Source organism: Lontra canadensis, unplaced genomic scaffold (assembly GCF_010015895.1).
Source record: "Lontra canadensis isolate GAN:19392208 unplaced genomic scaffold, GSC_riverotter_1.0 scaffold9, whole genome shotgun sequence".
Taxonomy (NCBI): domain Eukaryota; kingdom Metazoa; phylum Chordata; class Mammalia; order Carnivora; family Mustelidae; genus Lontra; species Lontra canadensis.
Window position 1 is genome coordinate 22,900,026 of NW_022631003.1, and position 18,255 is coordinate 22,918,280.

The following is an 18,255-nucleotide window of genomic DNA, read 5'->3' on the forward strand; positions in this document are numbered from 1 at the left end:
CTTTCAAGAGTGACTCTGTGATTCAGGCTGACATGGCTGTCCGTGGTCTCAATAATCACAGATATTCAAATGAGGAATTTAAACAATCACATTTTTAATTTAAAATGATCTTGATGGGAATCAAACAGCTAAATTCTTTGCTCCTTTCCTGAACTCTAGGCGGAAGGACTAACAGGGACAAGAAGATGTATTCCTTCACTTCTTGATTCTGCCCAATTATTCTTTTTCCCTTAGACATTTTTGCTTTGGATCTTTCAATCACCTGCACGTCCATAACTAAGATGTCACTTTCCACTGAATTCTGTTTTGTTATTTTTGTCAAAAGGTAAGCTTGAACCCATATGTGTGAGAAAATTGATCTGGTTGCTAATGGGATATAGTGGAAATAAGCAGTTTGACTGACTTTTTCACTCCCTCATATTAGCATTGCTACTTTTAGAGAAACTATTCCTGAAATGATTAGTGTAGGAGGATGGGTTTAGTCTTGTATCTTCTCCTTTAAAGCACTCGGAGTTAGAGATCCCAGAAGGATCAGTTTTCTCACTTGTACTGAAAATGTCACTCTAACAGTTATCTGTCTGCACAGTCAAGTTTTGAGAAATCTTTTGAATTTACCGCATTCACACCATTCTCCATCATGGTGCTAAAAATGACTAATGCGGCTTGGAGACTGGGAGACTGTGAGAGCCGATCATCTCTCCCAATCATAGACCAACACTTACACACACACACTTACACACACTCACATACACACATGCTCAGCTGACATGAATCCTTAAAAGGTTTAAAATATCTTATATGCTAAATGGAATGCAGAGGCGTGTGGGAGGCTTAAGTACATAGTTGCAGTGCTGGTGTTGCTCTGGTCGATTCTGTCAAAAAAACTGGTCTTGTTTGACTAAAAGACTGGTCTTGTTTTTAACCAGAGGGGCTACTCTATCATATATGACTAAATTTTCTATTTAAAAGAATCTCTGGTATGAAAATGATCAAATGCACTATTTAATTCTATCCTCTAGTCATCTCTGAGAAAAGTGGAGTGCAGCATTCCCTTTTTCAAATAAGAGGAAACCGTCTTAGGGAAGATGGTGACCTACCGGAAGTCAAAGGATCACTCTTTTTTAGGGGCCCTATTAGTCACATGAGCCAAGTTAGGGTCACAAGAACCAAATCCTCTAAATAACATAATTTCCTTTCTTGATGAATTCTATTCTGATGGCTAAAGGGATTATCAAAACACAGATATATCCTGCTCCCGGAAAAACATACGACTAAGTCTCTTGTGACGTCTTTCAGGGAACGGTGGAGAAGAGCATGGGCTGAATGATAGCAATTAGAAGAAGTGGGAGCTGATTACATCCAAAAAGGGAAGATTAGTTGATAACTGGCAGTGAGTGAGGTCCGTGGGAACTTTCCACAAGGCTCTATTTTTGGTCCTAATTCACCAATTTTGTCAATTACCTGGAAGAAGTCTAGGAACTTGCTTACTAAGTTTGCAGATTACACAAAGCTAGTAAAGCAATAAAGATTAGTAATTCACTAGGTGACCGAATCAAGTTTTTAAAAATGTCTGTTACTTAAGATGGTGCTTCACATTTATCAAGGATAAAGTCTTGCATTTAATCAGAAAAAAAATTGTGATAGGATGAGTGAAACTTAACTGAGAGCGACTGATAACAAAATAAAAAGCCTCAGGTTTTATATGACCATAAGCACAATGCAACTACAGAAATAGTCAACACAATCTCTGTTGTCATGCAGAGAGAGAGAAAGGGAGAGAGACACCAGGTTGATAAAGTTTAATCCTAGAAGCCATAGTACTAGACCATAGCCATCTTTATGGAGCACTTACTGCGTGTGTTAATTACTTAATCCTGATAACAGCATGATGAACTCTGTATTGTTGTTACTGGCACAGAAACCGGGAACACATATCTAGATGTGTTCACTAGATTTGAACACTGTTCACTAGATTTGAACACTGTTCACTGGATTTGAACACTGTACCTCATTGTTTCTCTGAATACTTAGCAAATGTTGGAAGAGTTGGTATGTGGATAGAAAATTAGACTTATTCTGTGGAACATGGTTGTTAGCAGATGGGCAGACATGGTTACGTGTAAAGCAGAGAAATTTTCTAGGTATTTGGTGACACTGTGTACATCTAGTTTTGGGTACAATGTTAGACTAGATGGCCTCCGATGTTAACATCCAATTGTAAGATTCTAATTTATTGGGTGCCCCTTTCGGCGGCACGTATACTAAAATTGGAAGGATACAGAGAAGATTTGCATGGCCCCAGCGCAAGGATGACATGCAAATTTGTGAAGATTTCCATATTTTTTGAGCACTGGATGTTATATGCAACTGATGAATTATTGAACTCTACAACTGAAACTAATGATGTATTACATGTTGGCTAATTGAATTTAAATTTTAAAAAAAGATTCTAACTTATTGAGAGAAGACTTAATGTAACACAGTATTATCACGAACACCACCACCAACAACAAAAGCTTTAAAAGAATAAGTAAATTGAAATAATAAGTAGTAATTTAAATGGTGTTCTCTTGAATGCAAGTTCACAGAGCAGTCCGCTCACAACCATGTGGCTAAGATGTCCTCACCATTTGTCCTTGGTGAACTCCACCAAAATAATATAGACTTTTGTTTATCCATCTTTTATTATATTTAGAATATTATCAGTAATATCCAACATGCAGACCCCCATCCGAGGAGGTTGTTTTTCAGAACTAACAACTGTCATTAAAAAAGCCCTCACACTGCGTGACTTGTAATAGCTGTTGGTGTATTAAAAGCAATATTGATGTTGGTTTCAGAATACTGAAAGGGTCAGATCTCTGTGAGTAACTAGTTGTGATGACACGACTACTTTGCTTTTTTTTTTTCCCTGTTTTGATTACGTTTCAAAAATAAGGATAACATTGCCTTTATATGATTGCTGCAATAAATGCAATAATGTAAGTAAGAGTTCCTATCATATTATTCAGATTCTCAAGAAAAATGTAGGTTTTCAATGAAGTGGATGACACGAATAATTGTGTGTAATAGAGAATTTGCCTGGCCTTTGTCCTGGGTCCTGTTTGGTAAACACTAAACCCATTGAGTTTCCTGAGTAATTGGAATGCCTTTGTTATACAGGGTGGGCCCCTCCAGCCCCACCTGATAGTTAATACTAATGAGATGACCCAAGAAGGGGCCAGGGCCAGCCAGGAGCACCAAGCCCAGGATTAGAGGGTTGAGGCTTTGAGCCCTGCGGTAGCCCAACTCTGGAGCAAAGAGGCCGGAGACTATGTTCAATCACATGGCTAATGGTGCTATCAATCCTGCGTACATCATTAAACCTCAATGAAAATTCCACACCCGAAGTTCAAGGAAGCTTCCCTGGTTGGCCATATTCTGCATATTGTCACACACTGGTGCACCAGCTAGCCACTGCACCCTTCAAGAAAGAAGTTTCACTTTTGGAACCTTCTTAGACCTTGTTCTGACTTGTATTTTTTTGCCACCATAAAGCTGTAATCATAAGTACTGTGCTTTCCTGAGTTCTGTGAGTCATTCTAGCAAATTGTCAAACCGAAGGGGGTCTGTGGGGACCTCCACATTCATAGCCAGCTTATCAGAAGAGACGGCCGTCCTGGGGAACCTCTGAACTTGTGGCTAATGATTCAAGTGAGCACAGTCTTATGAAGCTCTGTCTAACTGGGTATGTTCCTCAAACATACATAGGAAAAAAGTAGATTTATATAAAAGATAAGCTGATAGTAATATTTGACCTTGTAGTTCTTCTAGAATTTGTCAAATGTGGTTTGATTATAGACATTCTTAAAAGCAAATTTTCTGGGCACCTGGGTGGCTAAGTTGGTTAAGTGTCTGCCTTTGGCTTGAGTCATGATCCCAGGGTCCTGGAACAGAGTCCTGTATCTGGCCCCCTGCTCAGTGGGGGGCCTGCTGCTCCCTCTGCTTGTGCACTCTCACTCTCTCTCAAATAAATAAAATCTTAAAAAAAAAGCAAAATTTCAGAAACATCTTCATTGAGTACTATTGAAGAAAATAAACGTATGCTGAACACAAAAGATGTTTAGGTAAAGATATAGGTAAGACTTTTCCTGGTAATCCTATAAAACTCTAATGCCAGTGCTTTGTTCCTTATTTATACATAAAGAATCTAACCACCAGAGCAGTCAACAACTTGCTGCTGTTCACAGAGTTATTATGACAGTTTGAATTTTCATCCTTTGAGAGATGGAACCATATCTCACAAATCCCACGTAAGACAGAACCCGGCACACAGGAAGTATTGCAATACACACTTGTTCCACTTTCTCAGTTAACTAAGACAAGGGCAATAATTCATCTTATTAATAATCAATCAAGGATGGTACATTTGTTCCCTAGAATGCTACTCTACCTATCATCAAATTTATCCTTCTTAATTTTACTTCTTCCCTATGCCCCTGGAAATTTTGTGAGGATTTGGGAGTGTTTATTTCCTTGTCATGGTATCCCCACTGTCCAACATGGTCCCTGGAACAGAGTGGTCATCCATAAATATTATTTATTTATTTATTTATTTATTTGTCAGAGAGAGAGAGGGAGAGAGAGCGAGCACAGGCAGACAGAATGGCAGGCAGAGGCAGAGGGAGAAGCAGGCTCCCTGATGAGCAAGGAGCCCGATGTGGGACTCGATCCCAGGATGCTGGGATCATGACCTGAGCCGAAGGCAGCTGCTTAACCAACTGAGCCACCCAGGCGTCCCAATCCATAAATATTTTTTGAATGTAGATAGTGTTAAAAGGAGTTTCTCATTCATAGAAGTTAATTTTTCCATAGTTTGAAACCATGTAAATTAAATTTGTTACAGGAGATCCCAAACCAACACTTTCTTTACATTATTTTAAGTGCACAACTGTAAATACCTTTGAAAGTAGAGAACAAGCTTGTAGTATTTTCATAAAATAAGCAAAAGTAAATTTAAAAAAAAACTTAAGCCATGTTAACATCTTAGAACAAATAAAGGAAAAAGCTTGTGGATTTAAAATACAGCCAGAGACATTTCACCATGACATCTAATCATTGTCATTCTGTTGATTTTTCTATCAGCACACGTATGAGTAGTATTTTTGTTGTATGTGAATTTTTCAGATGGGGTGTATCTCCTGATCAATTACTATGGGAAAAATTTTTCAAGATCATTTGCTATTCAATTCACAGTTTCTTTTGGTTTGCATAGACATGATTTCTGGAAAATCACAGGGAAAAAAGATCATCCATAGACCCCATTCACCTACATTTCCATAGGACTTACCTTTCCTGAAGATTATCTCTGCCAGTTATGAGGCATTATTGAATATGACCTCATTGAAAGATCTAATAAGAATATAATGACTGATTTGTTCTAAAATACACTAAAGAAAGACAGCAGACAGGGTCTCATGAGAAATGACATTCTGTAATTACCCTCTCCTATCAAAAGAAAAACAATTCCCAGAAATTAATGAATACAGCAAGAGTCTATTTCCTATCTTAATTCTATCTTAATTGCAAAAGTGGATCAATTAAAAAAAGACTACACTGGCAAAGCCCTTCTTTTAAGATTTTGTCTCCCAATTCTCTAGTCATCAAATCAATATATATATGTAAGCATACCATGAACCTATTTTTACCTTCTGAGATGACATATACCATCTCCACCAGCAATGCCCCCATGAAACAACCAAATCCATTGAATAGTGTCAAAAAGTTCATAGAGGTTCCTCTGATGGTACTTGGAACAAATCTGTGTATTACAGAGACTGAAAGGAAAAGAGAAAGTAAAAATTTAGAACATTCTCTGTAAAATACTTCCATAGAATATTATTCAAATTAGTGTTGATCATACCTCAAAGAAAGTTTACCGATAAAGGCAAAATTGGGGTTGGACTTCGTTAAAGTTACTACAGTAAGGCATACTATGATATTACAATTTACATGTGTCTAAAAGGAGTAAAATATGGCAAAAAATATGTAAAGGAGTAAAATATGGCAAAACATACTCTACATAACAGCTACAAGGAAAATTTAATTACTTGGTGGTTTAAGTGTCCCAATGTATTCACCCAAATTTCACCCCGATGTGAATACTTCTTACTAATTTTGGATTGAGGTGAGGCTTGTACTAGGTAATATGACAATCTAGTAATAAGGTCTATGATCCTGTGATTTTTACGTAAATCATTAGTTTCGCTCTAGAAAACTTGAATTTATCATGTAAAGTCAGCATGGAGGCTAAGAGGATGTTCTGGAATGAGACAAGATTTTGCTAAAATCCCAGGTCAACTATTTACTACCTCTGCAATTTTAAGTAAGTTATTTAAACTTTCCAAGCCTCAGTGTTCCTCTCTACAAAATGGGAATAATAACATCACTCACTTGCAGAGGTGCTGTGGCTCTTACTTGCTATAATGTATATGTAATATTATAATGTATGTAAAATGCTGACTTGTAGGAACTGAATCAGGTTGGCTATTTTTAACAGTAATAATCTTACCAAGTCACATTGTTCCTACTTGGCAAAGTCCTTTACATGCATTTAAATTATCCTATTTAAGCAGAGGTTACCTAAAGAGAGACTATAGCTTAAGCTTTGGGTCTCCTAAAAGGTTATCTTCCTTCCCTCAGGTCATTGTTGGGGTAATGGTGGCAAAAGTTTGAAAAAAAATCAAGAAGGAAATCTTTTTTTTTTTTTTTTAATTTCAGTTACAAATAACTTTTTGAACAGACTCTTAATTATAGAGAACAAACTGGTGGTTACCAGAGGGTAGGGGTTGGGGGATGGGTGAAATAGGTGATGGGGAATAGAGGGTGCACCTGTGATGAGCACCAGGTGAGGTGTGAACTCACTGAATCACTGTTTAAACACTTGAAACTAATATAATATTATGTGTATATTAAATAACTGAAATTCAAATAAACACTTAAACCCCCCCAACACGTGCATCTGAATATTTACAGCAGCAATGTCCACAATAGCCAGACTATGGAACGAACCTAGATGTCCAACAACAGATGAATGGATAAAGAAGATGTGGTATATATATATATATATAATGCAGCCATCAAAACCCAAAATCTTGCCATTTGCAATGACGTGGATGGAACTAGAGGATGTTATGCTGAGCAAAATAAGTCAATTAGAGAAAGACAATTTTCATATGTTCTCTCTTATATGAGGAATTTGAGAGGCTGGGTGGGGGGCCATGGAGGGTAGGGAGGGGAAAAAAAGAAACAAGATGGCACGGGGGAGGGAGACAAACCATAAGAGACTCTTAATCTCAGGAAACAAACTGAGGGTTGCAGGGGGGTTTGGGAGGGAGGGATGGGGTGACTGGGTGATGGACATTGGGGAGGGTATGTACTATGTTGAGTGCTGTGAATTGTGTAAGACTGATGATTCACAGACCTGTACCCCTGAAGCAAATAATACATGATATGTTAATTTAAAAAGGCCCTCCCAAATTTTTCTGGTATCAGACATAGATGAAAATGAGTATATCTGATTTTGTACATATGATATTAACTATATTAAAATATGCATGGCAACCTTAGGGGTATATGCTAAAATATTTACAACATTTATCATACTATGCTATCTGGGATTTGTTTCAAAATTATACAACGAGGAGGAAGAGAGTGTGCAAGTGAGGGTGGAGATGAGACAAGTTTGGCTGGCTTGAAAATTATTGAAGCTAGAATGTGAATACACAGGAGTTTATTGCACTAATCTCTCTCTTTTGTATTATGTGTGGTGAAAAATTAGAGGAAAATACATAAAATAACGGGAACAGCATTAGCTTTGAGTGGTTGAATTATTGGATTTTTAATTTTGCTTCTCCTTACTCTTTTGTACTTTGCAAATTTGTCTACAGTGAGAGATCATAAATAAACATTAAAATTCATTTAAAAAAGAAAAATGGTGATAGAAAACCAGTATACTGGAGAGGCTGGAGAGGCTAAAAACCTCCAGTTTCCTTTTCTTTTCTTCTCCCTCTCCTTCTCTTTTTTTTTTTTTTTTTTTTTTTTTTGTAGATAGGGGAGGGACAGAAGGAGAGGGAGAGAGAGAATCTTAAACAAGCTTCACACCCAGCACGGAAGCCCAGCTACGGGCTCGATCTCATGACCCTGAGATCATGACCTGGACGCACAAGAGTTGGACACTTAAGTGACAGAGCCACCCAGGCGCCCCTTAGTTTTCTTTTCGAGAAAGAGATCTTACTATCTCCTCCCTTCTCTTTCAGGAAAACGTCAGCCTGGTTTACGTGCCTTTTCCCCCAGAAAAACTGCATTTGTTTGGCCCTTTTGAATAAACTTACTAATACATCCTATAAATGTATTCATGCACTTTCTTAGCATTCATTTAACTTTTCTGTTTTGGTTTCTGCATGTCCTGCACATGTTTTTATTTCTCCTCCAATAAACGTTCAGAGGAATCCCTATCTGCGCTTCAGCAAATGGACTGCGTGCTGAGGCAGAGCCCACCGTGGGCTCAGGCACTGGGGTATCTTTCCAGGATTTTCCACTCTGGGAGGGCAGAGAGCAGAGAGCAGAGAGACATGTGCGATGCTAAGGGCAGTGTTAACAGGCTCTTAATACCACAAATACTTACTGGAAGTGAAGATAATGATGGTGATAAATAAAACACTGTGGAGAAGGGATTCAAATATCGGCGTCAAGGGGCCATGGGTGCCATGGCTCTCTTGTGCAGCACAAATCACCCCTCAGGAGCCCGAGGCCAAGCTCACAAGTTTGTGTGTGTGTGTGTGTGTGTGCTTTTTTTTTTTTTTTTTTCCTGGAAGATCTGGAGGACTGTATGAGAGAAATGCTGAAGAGGCTTTGGGAAGAAATGATTCACTGTTATAAAAAGGATTTGGCTTATGAACTTTCCTTTCTATAAATATGAGGAGACAAACAATGGGCAGAAAGACTAAGTAGGCCGATTTCTTTCACTGAGAAAAAGCAGAACGTACAAGCCCATTATTACTCTGCTAGTTAATTATTAATCCTATGCTTTTCTCTTGCTAGAACTTCTGGTGCGGTATATAATTCATGAACACACTTTGCCAGCTCTCTGCCTGCTGGTTAATCTCTCTTTGGTGTCATTTTAGTCGTTTTGAAAGCCTCCGGTTCCCTTTTAGAGAATTTAGCTTTTCAAGTCCTTGGATCTCCATTTTCAGGCACCGACTTGCATGTTCTGATCTCTTTCGACTTTAGTGATCATCAACCTGATTTTTTAGGCTCTGCGGTACTTCTTTTCACACATAATAGCAGAGATAGTATCCACAAGTCTGCCACTATCCCCAAATTCTCATTTTACCGTGAAGACACAGTAAAAAATATTTGGTACGTGTGAAAGCTGGTCCTGCCAAGGAGAGCTGAAATGTGCCTCCAGGTGGAGGCTGGTTAGTGTTTGCAAGGATGCCCCATCACAGCATCTGTGGAATCTACAAACTGGGGGGCTGTAACTACTTCCCTGAGGCCCCTGGTGCTGGAGACTCGTCGAAATTTCTTTTACTCCAATTGTTCATCAACTGTTTGGTGTGCTTATTATGTTTGGTGAGAAGTTATTTCGAACACATGTAAGAGAAGTATCCCGGTCCCAGAAAACGGAACTTTATCCTATTAGCCATTTTCAGATCATCCTTCCTTCCTCATCCCTAAAAAGCTTTGGCTTATTGTTTCTGATTATGTCAATATCATTCGATGGCATCACCTAATACTTCTCTCTTGTGCAGTCATCTGTCAACCTCTAGGACATTTTCCTCTCTTATTCAAAGTCATCAGCTCCTCTCACCTTTTCACATTCTCCAGTTCTAGTCCTGCCTTAGTTCCTGGCAATTTTATCAAATACAGAGATCACCCATCAAAACTTCCATCCTGCTAGATCTTGGTTTCTCGGTCCCATGACCTTCTTTCTAATGTCCTCATGCTCCACTCTACCTTAGCCATTCATTACCACGGTCACACCCTGAAACTTGTCCCTCAGACCAGGAGTTGGTGAACTACTTACCATCAGGTGAGTTTTGGCCCACTACCTGTTTGTAAATAAAGTTTTATTGGAACACAGCCGCACTCCTTCATTAGATACGCCTATGATGGCTCATACATTACAATGACAGTTGAGTAGTTTTAACAGGGTCTGGCTGGTATGAAAAGACTATTTACAATCTGACACTTTTCAGAAAAAGCTTGCCAACCCATGCCCTAGGCCAGTAATTGTAAGCATTCCATAATCTCAACTTTGTGCATCCCCCCTCTGACTACAACCTTCTGTCTTCCCAGTTTACTGTCTACTATTCAATCACAAAAATGCTTAGACTCCTTTAGGATCTCCACTCCACTGCTCTGCTCCTTTTGTTATTCTTACCTCTTTCATGCCTTTATATTCCTACTACTCTTTTTAACCAACTTAAATTCCATGGTTAATTGTTATGATCATATTCTTTCACATGTCCTCATTCCCTTGCCTTTCACTTGCTTTTTGGAGACTCATTGGCCCAACAATTCACTCCCTGCCATCTCTGCTCCTAGATCCATGCAGTCTAATGTTTCTGGAAGAAAAACACGTAACCATAACCATGTTGACAACTCATCTTAAATTCCTGACCACAAATCTCAAATGGTCTCCCAATGCTCCCTGGCAATTTCTATAACTCCCAAGTTCATTCACTCTCTCATTGTCTTAGACAACAATTTCTTACCTCTCCCTTCTCCTCACACCCTCCAACTCTATCCTTCCATCCTCACTCAAAGCTCATGGCCTGACACCCTACTTCACTGAAAATAATCAGTCAGCCAGCAGAGAATTTCCACAGGAATCTCTTCACCTACTTATGCACCCATGAGTTTCCGCCTCTACGCACTCTGCTCTCCACATTGTTACCATTGATAAACCAACCTTGCTTCTATCTAAAGCCGTATTCTCAACTTGCAAATGAGATCTCAAACTCTCTCCTTGCAGTAATTTTCCCCTTCCTAATACCATCGATTTTCCCTATTTTTTAAAATTTTCCCTCTCATTTGAATCATTCCCACCAACATGCAGTATGATGCCATTATCTTTCCTTCCTCAAACATGAAAACTTGTTCTTAACCCCATTCTTTGGCAGTTACTGTCCCATTTCTTTGATCTCTTTTGCTGCAAAATTCTTAAGATGAATTATCTATAATTCTCTTCCCATTATCCCTTCAACTCATTCTAAACAGGCTTTTCTGCATTCCCATATCCCACACAAGAAAGCTCTTTTCCAAACCACTAGTAACTGCCAAATTGCTCAACCCAACGGTCAATTCTCAGTCCTCATCTTGTTTGACATATTAGCAGCATTTGACATGGATGAACACTCCTTCCTCCTTGATACCATTTCTTCATGTGGTAAGATATTGCTCTCTTGGTTTTGCTTTTTCTTGCTTCTTTTCTCTCTTCTTTGCAGATTTCTCATCTTCTTTTAATGTCTTAATGACGATATGCTTCAGGGTTGAGTTCTTGAACCCTCTTCTTTGTCTACACTGACTCCCAGTGTACTCTGACTCCCTTGGTGATCTCAACTAGTCCCATTGCTTTAAATATCATTGATATGCTTATGACTCTCAAATTTGCATAGATCTCTTAGCTCAATATGAAAATACAGACTTGGATATTCAATTCCCTATTTGTCACTTCAATCTGACATCTTTTCATGTCCAAAGTGAAACTGGTGATCTTCTCCCTAAACCTTATTCCCCTGTAGCCTTTTGTCTCTCTGTAGATGGCAACTGCAACTTTCTAGGTGCTCAGGCCATAAACTTAGATGTAAGTCTTCTCTTTTTCTCATACCCTATTGTTCCTTCTTTAGAATAGTATTCTCACCACCTACACTGCTACTCTCTTGGTCTGAGGCACTCATTTCTTCCCTTAATTCATCTATCTTCTATCCTTTTCCTTATTGTAGTATATTCTTAATGTCTCCTTTTCTTCAGGGTAGTATGTTCTAGACAGCAGAGAAAAGGTTTCTTTAAAAGTGTGAGTAATGTCATGTCATCCCTTTTCCCATTTCACTCAGAGCCCAAGTCAGAGTCTTTACAACAGCCACTTTGACTCATCTCTTACTAGTTTTTCTCTTCCTTACTCTCCTCCAGCTGCACGAGACTCCTTACCCTTCATTACCAGATACACTCTAATCTCTGCATTTAATGACTCCCTTGCTAATAGTAATGTTCTTTCCAGATATCCTTGTGGCTGACTCTCTCAACTTTTTCAAGCCTTTGTATATCTATTACTTCTCATTGAGGTGTATCCTAGTCGATCTTTCTCCCTTTGGTAGAAGGTAGGTTCTACAATGGCAGAAATTTTCATCTATTTTTTTTAAATTGATTTACCTTAAGGTTCTAGAGTAGTGTTAGTCATATTATAGATACCAACACAGTACTTTTTGAATAAATAAAACAAACACAGGTTATGAGATAGCTGGGGTATACAGTGCTGTAATTAAGCCATAATTTGAAAACTTTTCTCTCTCTCTCTCTCTGTGTGTGTGTGTGTGTGTGTGTGTTGTTTTTTCTTGTAGATCATCTCCAAGTTATAACATGACTTAGTATGGTAAACAATGTCCACTGAAATTTGGGAAGTAACCCACTGTGCTTCCTTGCTCGATGCCATCAACATAGGACATTGTCGGTAATTTGAGTGATATATTTTTATTGTACTCACATAGAAATAGCTATAGATTTTATTAATTAATTTGTTTATTCAGTATATTTATGTCGTCTGCTCTGTACAGGCACTTTTAAGGAAGGAAGAACAGTAGAACATAAGGATGAGCGATAAGGATAAGAATCTTGACTTAAAGACGGCACATTCTCATAGTGAGAGGCAGGCAGTAAACATACACATATAAATAAGATAATTGCAGGTCCTGACAAGTGCTATTAGAAAAAATGGAAGAGGGTAATGGAGTGAAAGTGATAGGATCACCTGGACAACCTCTCTGAAGAAATCATCTTTGAGAAAATTTGATGTTGAGAAGAAGCCAGACACTTTAAAACAGAGGAAAGGGGATTCTAGGTAGAGAGAAGAGCAAACACAAAGGGCTTGGGGTGAAAATAAGTTTGACTCTTTAGAAACACAGAATGAAGATCATTAAATTTCTAATGGAGTGGTCAGAGGAAATAATGTTACAAAATATAGTTGGAGCAGTACAAGAGGCCAAACCATGTACTTATTCACCATTTAAGGAATTTATCTCCAAAATCCTATTGAGAAATTTGAATCTGGGGAATGGTAGGAACTCTTTTGGAAATAGCATGATGGCTGTTTTGGAGAATGGACTCCTGGGGCAGGAGAAGAAGCAGGGAAACAAGTTAGGAGGCTCTGACAGAATTAGTGAGATAACTAGTGTAGACTAGTGGAGAGTGAAGAAGATAGTGAGACATGGTGAGATTTAGATTATATTTCAGAGTAAAGACTAAGTCTTGCTGTTGGATTGGAGGTGAGAAGTAAGGGGAAAAAAGAGATTGGGGGGGGAGGGCGCCTGGGTGGCTCAGTTGGTTAAGTGTCTGCCTTTGGCTCAGGTCATAATCCCAGGGTCCTGGGATTGAATCCTGCATCGGGCTCACTGCTCAGTGGGTAGCCTGCTTCTCCCTCTCCTCCCCACTTGGGCTCTCTCTTGCTATCTCTGTCTCTTTCTCTCTCTCTCTCTCAAACAAATATATAAAATCTTTAAAAAAGGGGGGGATGTAGGATGACTCACGTGAGAAAGATACAATTTTCCTCACACTACCAGGTCCCTGGTGTTCAGTTTATGGTAGGTGTGGTAGAAAGAGCTATGAGCAGGATATATGTGCTTGAGTCCCGAGTCTTGCCCTATTCATTCATGTGAAAGATTAGGATACTAATACTAGCAGCATACATTACAGTTGCTAATTATTGAGTGCTGTCCATATACTGATACTCTGCCTTTTCCTCTCCATAAAACATTTCACTTAGTCCTGATAACAATCATTCCACATTTTATAGATGATGAGAAAGGCTCAGAAGTGCAGAATAATTTATCTAGAGTCACACATTTAGTCAATGGCAGAACTGGGTTTAAAGCCCTGGGTTTAAACTCATATTTGTCTGATTTAGATATTAACCACTATGCTGTACTGCCTCCCAGAAGAGTAATTCTTTTTGTTTGTTTGTTTTTTTGTTTGTTTAGTAATTCTTCAATTTACAGTTCAAAATACACTTCACATGCTGTCATTTAATTCTCAAGGAGTAGTCCCCATTCCCATTGATTCTTACATTGCTGCTGTGATATAAGGAAGAATTTTTTTTTCTTTTCATATATTTTTTTAAATTTCTTTTCAGCCTAACAGTATTTATTGTTTTTGCACCACACCCAGTGCTCCATGCTATATGTGCCCTCCCTAATATGCACCACCTTGTTCCCCCAACCTCCCACTCTCCGCCCCTTCAAGACCCTCAGGTTGCTTTTCAGAGTCCATAGTCTCTCATGGTTCACCTCCCCTTCCAATTTCCCTCAACTCCCTTCTCCTCTCCATCTCCCCATGTCCTCCATGTTATTTGTTATGCTCCACAAATAAGTGAAACCATATGATAATTGACTCTCTCTGCTTGACTTATTTCACTCAGCATAATCTCTTCCAGTCCCGTCCATGTTGATACAAAAGTTGGGTATTCATCCTTTCAGATAGAGGCATAATACTCCATAGTGTATATGGACCACATCTTCCTTATCCATTCATCTGTTGAAGAGCATCTTGGTTCTTTCCACAGTTTGGCGACCGTGGCCATTGCTGCTTTAAACATTGGGGTACAGATCACCCTTCTTTTCACTACATCTGTATCTTTGGGGTAAACACCCAGTAGTGCAATTGCAGGGTCATAGGGAAGTTCTATTTTTAATTTCTTGAGGAATCTCCACACTGTTCTCCAAAGTGGCTGCACCAACTTGCATTCCCACCAACAGTGTAAGAGGGTTCCCCTTTCTCCACATCCTCTCCAACACATGTTATTTCCTGTATTTCTAATTTTGGCCATTCTAACTGGTGTAAGGTGGTATCTCAATATGGTTTTAATTTGAATCTCCCTGATGGCTAGTGATGAACATTTTTTCATGTGTCTGATAGCCATTTGTATGTCTTCATTGGAGAAGTGTCTGTTCATATCTTCTGCCCATTTTTTTTATATGATTATCTGTTTTGTGTGTATTGAGTTTGAGGAGTTCTTTATAGATGCTTGATATCAACCTTTTGTCTGTACTGTTATTTGCAAATATCTTCTCCCATTCCACGGGTTGCCTCTTTGTTTTGTTGACTGTTTCCTTTGCTGAGCCGAAGCTTTTGATCTTGATGAAGTCCCAAAAGTTCATTTTTGCTTTTGTTTCCTTTGTCTTTGGAGACATATCTTGAAAGAAGTTGCTGTGGCTGATATTGAAGAGGTTACTGCCTATGTTCTCTTCTAGGATTCTGATGGATTCCTGTCTCATGTTGAGGTCTTTTATCCATTTCAAGTTTATCTTTGTGTACAGTGTAAGAGAATGGTCGAATTTCATTCTTCTACATATAGCTGTCGGGTTTTCCCAGCACCATTTATTGAAGAGACTGTCTTTTCTCCACTGTTTATTTTTTCCTGTTTTGTCGAAGATTATTTGACCATAGAGTTGAGGGTCCATATCTGGGCTCTCTGCTCTGTTCCACTGGTCTATGTGTCTGTTTTTATGCCAGTACCATGCTGTCTTGGTGATCACAGCTTTGTAGTAAAGCTTGAAATCAGGTAATGTGATGCCACCAGATTTATCTTTGTTTTTCAACATTTCCTTAGTGATTCAGGGTCTCTTCTGATTCCATATAAATTTTAGGATTATTTGCTCCAGCTCTTTGAAAAATACCGGTGGAATTTTGATCAGAATGGCATTAAAAGTATAGATTGCTCTAGGCAGTATAGACATTTTAACAATGTTTATTCTTCCGATCCAAGAGCATGGAATGGTCTTCCATCTTTTTGTGTCTTCTTCAATTTCTTTCATGAGTGTTCTGTAGTTCCTTGAGTACAGATCCTTTACCTCTTTGGTTAGGTTTATTTCCAGGTATCTTATGGTTCTTGGTGCTATAGTAAATGGAATCGATTCTCTAATTTCCCTTTCTATTTTCATTGTTAGAAAGCCACTGATTTCTGTACATTGACTTTGTATCCTGCCACGTTACTGAATTGCTGTATGAGTTCTAGTAGTTTGGGGGTGGAGTCTTTTGGGTTTTCCGTATAAAGAATCATGTCATCTGTGACAAGAGAGAGTTTGACTGCTTCATTGCCAATTTGGATACCTTTTATTTCTCTTTGTTGTCTGATTGTTGTTGCTAGGACTTCTAATACTATGTTGAACAAGAGTGGTGGGAGTGGGCATCCTTGTCGTGTTCCTGATCTCAACGGGAAGGCTGTGAGCTTTTTCCCATTGAGGATGATATTTGCTGTGGATCTTTCATAGATAGATTTTATGAAGTTCAGGAATGTTCCCTCTATCCCTATACTTTGAAGTGTTTTAATCAGGAACGGATGTTGGATTTTGTCAAATGCTTTTTCTGCATCAATTGAGAGGACCATGTGGTTCTTCTCTCTTCTCTTTTTGATTTGTTCTATCACATTGATTTGCGAATGTTGAACCATCCTAGTATCCTAGGGATAAATCATACCTGGTCATGGTGTATAATCTTTTTAATGTACTCTTGGATCCTGTTTGCTAGGATCTTGTTGAGAATCTTAGCATCCATATTCATCAGTGATATTGGTCTGAAATTCTCCTTTTTGGTAGGGTCTTTGCCTGGTTTGGGGATCAGGGTAATGCTGGCTTCATAAAAAGAGTCTGGAAGTTTTCCTTCTGCTTCAATTTTTTGAAACAGCTTCAGGATAATAGATGTTATTTCTCTCTGAAAGTTTGTTAGAATTCCCCAGGGAATCCGTCAGGTCCTGGGCTCTTGTTTTTTGGGAGGTTTTTGATCACTGCTTCAATCTCGTTACTAGATATCGGTCTACTCAGGTTGTCAATTTCTTCCTGGTTCAATTTTGGGAGTTTATAAGTTTAAGGAAGAATTTTAATTACTTCCTTTTTAAAAGATCAGAAAAGTGAAGCTTAGAGGTTGCATGAATTCTCAAGTCACAAACGTAGTAAGTGACAAAGCTGGGAATCAAAACAAAGTCTTCTGGTCCCTACCCCATGATCTATAATAGCAGATAAGACAATTGACTTAGTTGGATGTTGATTTCCTCGTGGGTAACTCAGTGAAGGGTAGACTAAGTGGTTTATATGACATAATCTGCCTTTTTAATAGTCTATGGTTGTAAGTATCTTGCTGGCTTTTGTCTCTCATCCAAGTACTAACCAGACCCGACCCTGCTTAGCTTCTGAGATCAGACGAGATTGGGCACGTTCAGGGTGGTATGGCTGTAGACCCTTTCTGGCTTTTGTAAGTTGAACCACTATTGCTAAACTGTCTGGGAATTTCCTGATTGCATTCACTCATCACCCACATTACTGTTACCTTGCTTCACGTCTAGCCTACAAAATTTTGACAATTATCTGGAAACCACATCAGGGAAGTCACAAACATTTGTGCAATGGCATTCTTTTATAGTTCCTCTGTATTTCTTGTAGTGTCAAACAGTGATAGGCCCATCTTAGAATCTCATAAGACTATTTATTTATATAAAATGAATTGAGTGGAATGATTTAAAATTATAAAAAGAAGTCTAATACAGGTGTACCTGGGTGGCTCAGTCAGGTAAGTGTCTCACTCTTGATTTCGGCTCAGGTCATGATCTCAGGGTTAGAAGATGGAGGCCTGAGTCAGGCTCCTCACTCAGCAGCAAGTCTGCTTAAGATTCTCTCTCTCAAAAATGAATACAACTTTTTTTTTTAAGTTTTTTTTTTCTTTGTAAAAGATTTTATTTATTTATTTCAGAGAGAGTTAAATAAATGAGCTGGGGGAGGAGCACAGGGAGTGAGAGAAGCAGACTCCCCGCTGAGCAGGAAGCTGATGCAGGACTTGATCCTGGGACTCTGGGATCATGACCTGAGCCAAAGGCAGATGCTTAACTGACTGAGCTACTCAGGTGCCCCAAATAAATAAATCTAAAAAAAAAAAAAGAGGTCTAGTAGGCATATATAGTTATAATTCCATAGATTTTTTTTTCTTTTTTTCTTTTTGAAAGGCAGACTTTTT

The 18,255-nt window shown here is 38.7% G+C and overlaps 1 protein-coding gene and 1 non-coding gene across 2 annotated transcripts in view; one reads left to right on the forward strand and one right to left on the reverse strand.

The window, feature by feature from the left end:
• SLC15A5 (solute carrier family 15 member 5) overlaps positions 1–18,255 on the reverse strand; it is an 80,364-nt gene that overhangs the window by 17,371 nt on the left and 44,738 nt on the right. Inside the window, exon 7 of the mRNA XM_032855420.1 lies at positions 5,688–5,816. Within this exon, the coding sequence (XP_032711311.1) occupies positions 5,688–5,816 (129 nt within the window). The remainder of the gene's footprint in view (positions 1–5,687; positions 5,817–18,255) is intronic.
• Positions 2,238–2,344, forward strand: LOC116866464. Its single transcript, XR_004382396.1, has one exon. It is a non-coding gene; the product is annotated as a U6 spliceosomal RNA (small nuclear RNA).